This window comes from Anolis carolinensis, chromosome 2 (assembly GCF_035594765.1).
Source record: "Anolis carolinensis isolate JA03-04 chromosome 2, rAnoCar3.1.pri, whole genome shotgun sequence".
NCBI classification, from domain to species: Eukaryota; Metazoa; Chordata; class Lepidosauria; order Squamata; family Dactyloidae; genus Anolis; species Anolis carolinensis.
In genome coordinates, this window is record NC_085842.1 from 183,884,646 (window position 1) to 183,895,511 (window position 10,866).

A 10,866-nucleotide genomic window follows, 5' to 3' on the forward strand; every position below is an offset into this window, starting at 1 on the left:
ACACATGCCTGATAAGGCATCATGGCAACTGGAATCCAGCATGTAAACAATCACCACGTGGGTGGGGAAAACGGTGCCAAGCTGGTCCAGCTAATAAGTTAATTGAATTACACTACAGCTTTGACTCCCTGTTAAGTGAACATTGATAATGCCTTTCCCTTTGACACATTCAATGCTGTTGTAAACAACTTATCCCCTCCAAACTTGTGGATAGGGCAATATAAACACTTAAACACATTAATATGTATTGTTTTGTCCTTAAAAATACAAATTCTGCAGATCTTCTAAGCTGTTTGTTTTGTTGCCCAATCTCTGCATTTAAGTTATGTTCTATCCACTGTAATTAATAAGGCCAAACACACAGTGTAGCAATAAAAATGGCTGCCTTGTCTTCTCTCTCTCTATAGCAATGGAAACAATTTTTCCGATGGTTCTGAATCTGGCAGAAAAGTTAAATTCCAAATACATAAGGAATTCTTTTTCAACCATATAACATCTGGATTTTACATAACTTCCAAAAAGAGCCTAGATGGTAGTGTTTGCTGTTCCATCTCTGGTTACCCTTATTAACCACACTAATATCAGAATGAGACAGAGCGCCTGGTGGCGCAGTTGGTTAAATCTTTGTGCCGGCAGGACTGATGACTTGAAGGTTGCCAGGTTGAGTCCAATACGGGGAGAGCATGAATGAGCTCCCTCTATCAGCTCCAGCTCCATGTGGGAACATGAGAGAAGCCTCCCACAACAATGGCAAAAACATCAAAAAACATCTGGGTGTCCCCTGGACAATGTCCTTGCAGACAGCCAATTCTCTCACATCAGAAGCAACTTGCAGTTTCACAAGTCACTCTTGACACACCCAAAAAAAATCAGAATGAGATAAACTTCTGTTACTAGATTGGGTTAGAGGAAATAAATGTTTGGAAGATTTTAATTAAAATGTAGTCTACTGTATTGAGTAATTTAAATTATGCCCCCAAATCTTCTACAATGAGAGGATTTATGTGACAAGCATGTAGATCTGGAAAATGTTTCCTGAGCAGAAAACATGAATGTGGAACCACCCTGATAGTACCAATCTCAAGCAAGCTTTGAAACATATGTTAGCTTCACTGACATAACAGCGGATCTCCTTGCTCAAATGTTTTCTTATTCATCTGAAAATTTCCAACCATCTCTTGCTCCTTGCAAGATGAAAATCATAAAACTTTTCTCACAGCAGTATTTTCACCTTAAAAATGACTATTCTATACTATAGGACTTCCACTGAGTGGACTAAGATGATCTTAAGTAATTCAATGGAATAGTGCTATTCAGAAACAATACAGAAAGTATGTTCTTGAACATATGAGGAGTCTAGAAAAATGATGCAACCTAATTATACAGAATAAAGCCTAAAGAAAAATTATCTAATAAGGTCAAAAGGAAGATAAGGGGGAAAGGGGATTCTAGCACCACTTATAAGATGATTTATTTTACCACTGATTTCATTTCACTTTTCTAAATTCTCTGTAATAGGGGGATTTATTAATATTCTGTATGGGATAAATATGTATCCAATTCTGTATGGGGAAGATCTCTCCATTTTACTAATCCAGCACAATACTAGATTCAGCCTCCAATATTTCCAATTAAGGGAATTCAGGAAGCCACAAAGGTGCAAAAGTATTTGCTTCATATATAAGCTGCCACTCAGAAGAAAGAATTCCAGGCTGGACAGGACAGCAAGTTAGACTCATATGCTCATTCACTGCAGGATAGGCAACCTGGTAGATGCATATGGTTTGGACTACTATGCAAGCCCAGTTTACACAGCCAAACACCATGGGTTATAGAAGCAACAGTCCAAAACAAGGCCCACCATTGTCTACCCCTAGCATAGATGGTAGGGTGCGTCCTGTTACACCGTACACCAAATCCAGACCGGATATTTAATCTATAGGAACTTTCACCCACCCTTCCACCATAAGGTGATGTACTACTACACCTCCGTTGCTCTGAATGTACATTATTTTCATTGCCGTTCTCTCAATAAGACAGGTGTCCAAGCCCTTTCTGGTCTCACAAGACAACTTCATGTTCTATGCAGGATGTATTTTATTTCAGAATGAGGTCATCCAACATTACCTTCATTAGCCAGTCAGACAAATCAACAAAGAATCTTGTACTTCACGCCCACTTCCTGTAGTGTTTTCCCTCAGTTTTTACAATGGCACTTCTTTATGCCAACCCCCTCTCGCAGTTTTCATTAGACTGAAACAAATCTCCTTGAAATGGACTACACAACCCTTCACTTCAATGATTAAGGGAAGGCACCTAAAGGTGCCTTTAGTTTCCTTATTATACAGAAGCTTGACAATTGTACAAGCCATTCTATCTAATTGTCTGCCACAATAATAAGCCTGATCCATTTTTTGTTTTCCAAGGGCACCACAAAAAAGTCAAACAAATATAATGACAAGATAATATAATGGCTGCAAGACTCTTGTTCCTATGGATTATTTCATTTGGCAAAACTGAACAATTATTGCAAAGCCAGTCCAGTTCTTTAAAGGAGAGAAGCTCCTCCAGTTATGTCCTCACGCCTATGCCACATTTATTTCTAATACACAAGCCAACTAACCAAACCTTCAGTGACAGGAATTTTGGTCCAATGACAGCATCACATATATTAATAAGCTCTAAACTCTGGTTATCTAGGCTTTTTGGACCAAGCCCCAGCAGCCTCAACCTCTCTGGCCAGAGAGATTCTGGCCAGAGAGGTTAGAGATTCTGGGAGCTGAAGTCCAAAATACCTGGAGAAACAAAGTTTGGGGATCACTGAAAAAATCCCTCTTCTTGAGGTCACATGCCATAGGGCCTATTCATATATACAGTATTATTCGGTGTTCCCAGGCCATATGCATTTTTATTCAGCTGTGTGGAAGGGGGCTCAGTTAACCGGGGATTGGTAGATGCTGGGTAAAATTGGAGCCCTTCCACACAGTCATATAACCCAGAATATCAAGGCAGATAATCCACAATATCTGGCTTGAACTTAAATATCTGAGTCAACACTGCCAGACAATCCAGTTCAAGTGGATTTTATACAGCTGTGTAGAAGGGACCTGACTGAATTGCTTTATCTTTTTCTTCATGGCAGGATGGGGTTGGGCTGGATGTCCACTGGGGTCTCTTCCAGATTTAGGACTCTATGGCCCCTTCTAAACTGCCATATAATCCAGATTATTCAAGCAGATAATCCACATTATCAGCTTTGAACTGGATTATATGAGTACACATTGCCATATAATCCAGTTCATTGTGTATTTTATATGGCAATGCGGAAAGGGTCTGAGGGCCCTTCCACACAGCCATATAACCCAGAAAAATTTATACGATTTATGTGGGAGATTCCTTCTGACGGAGGGGAAGAACTGAAGTGTCTCCATGCTGCTAATTTTGTTTGTTCCAAAAATATGCTGCATTTTTATTATTCATTATGATAAAGCCACTGCCGTGGGCCTATAGCAGCTTTCACATACACATGATGCTCCGCATGTGAACCAAGGCTCCCTTGTTCTTTGTAGCTGCTGGCCCATGATCCATATGAAGAGGCTAGCTTTTGCTCACACACAGGGCCCTTCCACAAACCATATAACTCAGAATATTCAGGCAGGAAGTTCCCACAATATCTGCTTTGAACTGGAATATATGGCAGTGTGGAATATATGGCAGTGTGGATTTAGATAATCCAGTTCAAAGCAGATATTGTGGGATTTTCTGCCTTGATATTCTGAGTTATATGGCTGTGTGGAAGGGCCCACAGCTTCATGTGTGTAACCTCAGTCCGCTTCTTTTCTTGTATCATATTGATCTAGAGATCTCAGTAATGTTTTTTTGGTTTTGTATGTTTTGCACCTTAAGATCTAGTCGCTGTCCTGTCTTAAATTCCTGATTTAGCTGCTTTACCTTTAAGGGAGAAAATCCCACAATATCTGCTTTGAACTGGGTTATCTGAGTCCATACTGCCATATATTCAAGTTCAAAGCAGATAATGTGGGATTTTATTCAGATGTGTGGAAGGGCCCCCGGAATATTACGGCAGAAAATCCCACAATATCTGCTTTGAACTGGATTATGAGCCCACACTGCCATATAATCCAGTTCAGTGTGGATTTTATATCACAGTGCGGAAGGGTCCTTAGTCTGGTGGTGCCAGGAATCCCATTTGACAGGGCAGGGAGGGCACAAGGCCCCACTCCTCCTAGCTGGCACTGAGCCCCAGCTCCTGAGGCTGTACCTGCTCCACGGTGGCCGGGTCCATGCTTTCGATGCGGGCCGCCGCCGTCTCGTACTCGTCCTCGCTGTTATAGCCGGCGCCGGCCTCGTCCTGCTCGGGGCTGTTGCCGCCGCCTCCTCCTCCTCCAGGCCCCGAGGGTCCCCCAAGGCCTCCTGCGGGCCCGCCGCGCCGCCGCCGCTTGCTATGTCCAGGCCCAGAGCAGCAGCCCCCGCCTCCGCCGCCCCGCGCCTCGGCCACGCCGGGATCCAGCAGACCCAGGCCCGAACCGTCCCCGCCGCCTCCACCGCAGGGCCCCACGCCGGGGTTGGGCGGCGGCGGGGAGCCGGCGGCGGGGGACAGTCCCCAGCGGGGCGGCGGGGGAGGCGGCGAGGCGCGAGGCCTAGCTCCGCCGCGCTCCCCGGGCCCACCGACGCCTCCGCCGCCCACGCCCACGCCGCTGGGGCCTCGCGGGTGGGAATCCGCGCCGGAGCAGCCCCGCGGGTCCGGACCCCCGACGCCGCCGGGTCCCCCGGGCCCGCCCTGGCCGCCCCCTCGGGAGCCCGGCTGGTCCCGGTCTCCGTCGCCGGCCGCCGGGCAGGCCTTCTTCTTGGGCAGGATCGTCATGGCAACCGAGGGAGGGAGGGAGGGAAAGAGGGAGAAGAATCCTGAGCCGCGCGTGAGGGGCACAAGTCCCCGGATGGAGAGGCTAAGCAATGACAGCTAAACCAAGGCACTAGGGATGGAGCAGGAGGACGAGGGGGCGGGGGGGGGGGGGAGAAGAAGGAAGTACCCGTATGGAAGGGCTACCACTCTGGTGAGTTTGGGGATTCTGGAGGAGAGGGGCGAAAGAGGCCCTCTCCCCTCCACTGGGATGGAGAGCGGGTACCCGGATGAAGAGGCCCGGGACCCGGATGAAGAGGCCCGCTGAGAAACCAATTCTTTAAGGAAGGGAAGGAACGCCGGGTTGGGGAGGAGGAAGGGAGGGGGGAAAGGAATGCCCGGATGACAGGCTCAGTCACAACCGCATCGCGCCCCCCGCTGCGGCTCGGCAGGCGGGTAAGAGAGGGAGCGGGCTCCGTCAGCCCCCAGGAGGCGCCCGAGGGGGAAGCCTGGCTCCTGCAAACTCTCTGCCTCGTCCTTCCCTCACGACAGCTTTTCGGGCCTCGCGCGGCGTCGCCTACTACTCCACAGATCCGGCCTAGTGTCAACATCAACACAGCCGGCCTCTGACCCCGGCGAACTCCACTTCCGTTTCCACGCCCCCTTTATTCCTTAGCGACGGGGGCGGGCCGTAGCAACGGCGCCGTTCTCAAAAGGTGGCCCACGTGACTCCACGCTCAGTGGCTGGACGGTGGCGGAAGTCCCTCCGGAGTGGCCAGCGGCGCTTGTCACTCGGGCGGAGCCCCGCCTCTTTCTAAATCACCCCCGCCACTCGCTGCCACTGAACCCAAGCGGCGGATTATCATGCCGAAAGGGCTCTGGGAAGCGGACTTCAGGGGAGACGCTTCTTTGGTTTATGATTGGCTAATGGGAGGGTTGTTTCCGATTGGTTGAAAGCAATCCCAGTCGTTGATAGGTTGAGACGCAAGTTCTTTGGGCTTCCTTCTGTACATCCTTTCTCTGGTTTTCCAGGCTGTATGGCGGGCCTGTGCAAACTTGGGCCTCTCTCCATTCCATTCCCTCATACACACATGACCTAGCAGCAGCCAATCCATCAAGATCCTTTTCTTTCCCTCTAATCTGGGCCCAAAAGGAGTTGTTTTTAATTCGAAACACTCCGTTATTTTAAGATGGATAATGAGGGGGTATGTGTGCCAAGCCATGCAGGAACAGGGTTGTTGTATGTCTTTCGGGCTGTGTGGCCATGTTCCAGAAGTATTCTCTCCTGACGTTTCGCCCACATCTATGGCAGGCATCCTCAGAGGTGTGAGGCATGGATAAACTAGGCAAGGAATGAAAAAAATTATATCTGTGGAGAGTCCAAGGTGTGGCAAGAGTCCTTTGTCAGTTGGAAGCCAGCATTAATGTTTCAGTTAATCACCCTAATTAGCATTGGAAAGGTTTGTCTCTTGCCTGGGGGGCATCCTTTGTTCAGTCATTAGCCGTCCTTGGGGCTCCTCTGCCATCAGTGTGTTGGTTCCCATCTACTGTTTTGATTTTAGAGTTTTTAAATACTGGTAGCCAGATTTTGTTCATTTTCATGGTTTCCTCCTTTCTGTTGAAGTTGTCCATATGCTTGTGGATTTCAATGGCTTCTCTGTGTAGTCTGATATGATAGTTGTTGGAGTGGTCCAGCATTTCTGTGTTCTCAAATAATATATTGTGTCCAGGCTGGTTCATCAAGTGCTCTGCTATGGCTGATTTCTCTGGTTGAGTGAGTCTGCAGTGCCTTTCATGTTCTTTGACTCGTGTTTGGGCGCTGAGTTTGGTGGTCCCTATGTAGACTTGTCCACAGCTGCATGGTATCCGGTAGACTCCTGCAGAGGAGAGAGGATCCCTCTTGTCTTTCGCTGACCGTAGCATTTGTTGGATTTTCTTTGTGGGTCTGTAGATAGTTTGTGTGTTGTGCTTCTTCATCAGTTTGCCTATGCGGTCAGTGGTTCCCTTGATGTGTGGTAAGAACACCTTTCCTCTGGGTGGATCTTTGCCTTGACTCTCATGGCTTGTCCTTGGCCTTGCAGCTCTTCTGATGTCTGTGGTGGAGTATCCATTGGCCTGTAGAGCCCAGTTTAGGTGGTTTAGTTCACCTTGGAGGAGGTGAGGTTCGCAGATTCTTTGTGTACGGTCTGCCAGGGCTTTGATTGTGCTTCTTTTTTGACTTGGGTGATGGTTGGGGTTTTTATGAAGGTATCTATCTGTGTGTGTAGGTTTTCTGTAAACTGTGTGGCCCAATTGTTGATTGGGTTTGCGGATGACCAGAACATCTAGAAATGGCAGTTTTCCTTCCTTTTCTTTTTCCATGGTGAATTGGATGTTTGGATGCATGCTGTTAAGGTGGTCCAGTAACTTGCTGAGTTGTTGGAGTGCTGGACCACTCCAACAACTATCATGTCAGGACAACCCATGCAGGAACCTTTGTGATACAAATAAGCCAAGATATTTTGACTTGTATAGATAGATGTGTATACGCACACATATATCAGAGAAAAGGTGTGTGTATCTAACTCTCACTGCATTAATACTAGGAATACTGGGAGAAAGAAAATTATATGTACAGTAGAGTCTCACTTATCCAAGCTAAATGGACTGGCAGAAGCTTGGATAAGCGAATATCTTGGATAATAAGGAAGGATTAAGGAAAAGCTTATTAAACATCAAATTAGGTTATGATTTTACAAATTAAGCACATAAGCACCAAAACAACATGTTTTACAACAGAAAAAGCAGTTCAATATGCAGTAATGTTATGTTGCAATTACTGTATTTACGAACTTAGCACCAAAATATCACGATATATTGAAAACATTGACTACAATAATGGCTTGGATAATCCAGAAACTTGGATAAGTGAGGCTTGGATAAGTGAGACTCTACTGTATTTGAATGTATGTGTGAATCTGTGTCTATCTATCTCACCATATTATCAATCCTATGAATTAGTTGTGTGCGCACGCATGTGTCATGCACACAACTTCACATACTTACTTAAGCAGGGATTGGTAGATGCTGGATAAATGTAGTTTCTAGTTGTCTAACTAATACCGTACCCACACTATGCTGTACCATAAACCCTGTATTGACTCAATATTAATAATGGAATACAGTAATTAAATGCAAATTAAGACAAATTAAAACAAACCTAACAATGCAGCACAGTTTTGCTGTATTGTAAAAATAGCCTTGTAAATGCAGTGTGCTATTTTAGTTAAATTGCAGTCGATAAACTTTTGCCAATTGTTTGGGAGTTCCAGTTGCTTGAATTCCAGTTAACTGACCATTACCGTTTATGTGTGTGTATATATGTACGGTATGTATGGCTGAATCAACACTGCCCTAAATCTCAGGATCTGATCCCAGAAAGAATTATACTGATGTGTAAAAAATTATTGTTAAAGCTGTGGGGATTAGCTGATCTGGACAAATGGGCAACCTTAATCAGGTTGAAAAAAAACTGGTATCTTTTTTTAAAGATTTTTTTTTTCAGAACAGCATGCTGACTGGAGGTCGTAAATGTTGATCATATTTGAAAATGTTTTATTTTTATATACCCATTGTTAGGAAGGTTGGGAGTCAGATTTATATACTTTTTCTTGCTTATAACTATGTTTCTTTTTTCTTTTTCTTTTCCTTTGCTTTCTATGAGTCTTTGTTCGAATTGAATATGAAAATATTTAATAAAATATTAAATGAAATACACACACACATATATACACAAATGTGGAGTTTGTTTTCCCAGAGGTACCAAATCCAAAAGAAAAAAGAGTTAATGCTTTGTTGGCTAGGCAAAGAATATTATGCGTCGTTCAAAACTATCCAAACGTATCAAATTGCTTCAGTGTGGTGTCTGGAAAATTGTATTTTATAGGAAACTAGCTGTGCCCGGCCACGCGTTGCTGTGGCGAAGTATGGTGGTATGGGAAATAAAGTATTGAGGAATTGGTGGTAGTTAAGGTAAAGGGTCCCCTGGGCTGAGTGGGTTGCTAGGTTGCTAACTGGCAGCAATTGGATAAAAACAATTATTCCTCTCCCTCTAATTAGGACTTTATTTTTCTTTTCTTTTTGTTGTATCAACCTAGAGGCATGGATGAGGGGTTGTGATGTCAATTTTCAAGGTTGTGGGGTGTTTACTTTTGTTGTTTTGTCCGCTGCCGTGATGCCATCACTCTTTTATATATATAGATGAATGCAGATCCTCAGCATGTTTTTTATTCCTGTAAAATGGGTTTAGTACTTTTTTGAAACAAACCACACACACATATTATTAGTTCCTGGTATTACTCTTGAGGGAGAGTTACAGATGTACTGCTGCTGCTCAGTCCACATAGTCGTTTCCAACTCTTAGTGGACCAGTCCACACCAGTGCTCCCTGTCAGCCATCGCCGCCCCCAGCTCCTTCAAGGTCAAACAGTCACTTCAAGGATACCATCCATCCATCTCGCCCTTGGTCGGCCTTTCTTCCTTTTTCCTTCTATTTTCCTCAGCATCATGGTCTTTTCCAAACTGATGTACACATATATCTATATCTTGTTCTTATACACCTGTGTGTGAATAATTCCCAGCATTTAAAAAGTTGGCAGTGTCTGTTATCATCTCATGCACCCAAAGGCAGACTAATTATTTTTCTATTTATAGAGAGAGAAATAAATTTCCCTTTATTTCTCTTACAAGCCATTTTGAGATATATGCCAAGAAAAAGAATGGGAGAAAAAAAGATCCTCTTAACAATTTCTGAGTTCACAAGGCATAAATCCCATAATCAAATGTCCTCAAATCACAACTGGGTTTTTTTTTGGGGGGGGGGGGGGGGGGGGAGGGGTCGTTTTCTTGTCTGGGAAACAGTTTAACCCAGTATTTTTCATGACAGGTCTTTTTTAAATCATCAGGCTTTAAATAGGAGGCCCAAAAGATCCAATGATTGTTACCCACTCACCCAAACACATCCTAGAAAACTAGAATGAAGAACGTGACACATGACTTTTGTTTGAGCTCTCATTCGTTTTTTTAATTGGCACAGAACTACAGCAGCGTCCCACCTCCTTTGAGCAGCTTCCCTCTCACACACATCTTTACTTAATCAGTATATATTATAGATTTATTTCTATTACTATTCCCCCAAGGCCACCACCCCTCACAACCCCCCTTGACATTCTCTGTCTCTTTCTTGGCCTATTTGGACAGGACACATTCTTCAAATACATCTCACTTTGGGTCAGTGTTATTCTCCCTATTTGTTCACAAACAGGAACCTGAGTTGAAGTGACTTGACCAAAGTCACACACAGAGCACATTTGCAGATGGCATAGGGAACCTAAGCTGCTTCATCCCCAGCCCTCTCAGCTTTCTTTATAACTGTGTAGCCAACACTCCAGTTTTATCGTAGTAAGGGTCAAGCCCAAGCTAATGTATGCACTTTGCAAAACTGAATTGCATGTGTATGTGTATTTTTCTTGGAATGTACTTCAGATTGCAAATGGCTTTGTTTTGTTTGTTTATATAAATACTCCTCTAAAAATTAAAAAAAGCTTCCTACATGCAAAATAATCAGTCATGGCAAGAGGTCTAGCCAGGTCTCCTCCCTGTTGTGCAACTTTTCTACATGCAGGACTTTTCTACATGCAGGGAGGTGTTTCCTCACCACATACGGAGAGGGACATTCTCACATGTGCCAATATAACCAGGAGGCCTGCAGCACAAAAGTGATTACAGGGCACACAAAAATACACTTGATTCAATGCTCTTGATTCTGATGATTGAATCAAGTGGTTTTTTCCCTTACTTTACAGAATCAATACACTCAGTTCTGGTGCTTTGCCACCAATTATGCACAAATTCTGAAATGCAGTTTCTCAATTTATATGCCACTTTATGTCTCTTTTCTTACTTAAAACTGCTCTGAAAGAGAACAGTGGATGCAGGGTGTAGTGAATTGGTCTGGCAGGGATTCC

The 10,866-nt window shown here is 44.5% G+C and overlaps 1 protein-coding gene across 2 annotated transcripts in view; it reads right to left on the reverse strand.

Annotated features, from left to right (window-relative positions):
• The window catches only part of otud5 (OTU deubiquitinase 5), a 51,961-nt gene extending 46,447 nt beyond the window's left edge, over positions 1–5,514 (reverse strand). For both annotated transcript variants that reach the window (XM_062971280.1, XM_062971279.1), the window contains exon 1: positions 4,283–5,514. In XM_062971280.1, coding sequence (XP_062827350.1) covers positions 4,283–4,885 — 603 coding nt within the window. In that variant the 5' untranslated portion in view covers positions 4,886–5,514. The remainder of the gene's footprint in view (positions 1–4,282) is intronic.
• Positions 5,515–10,866: the final 5,352 nt, after the last annotated feature.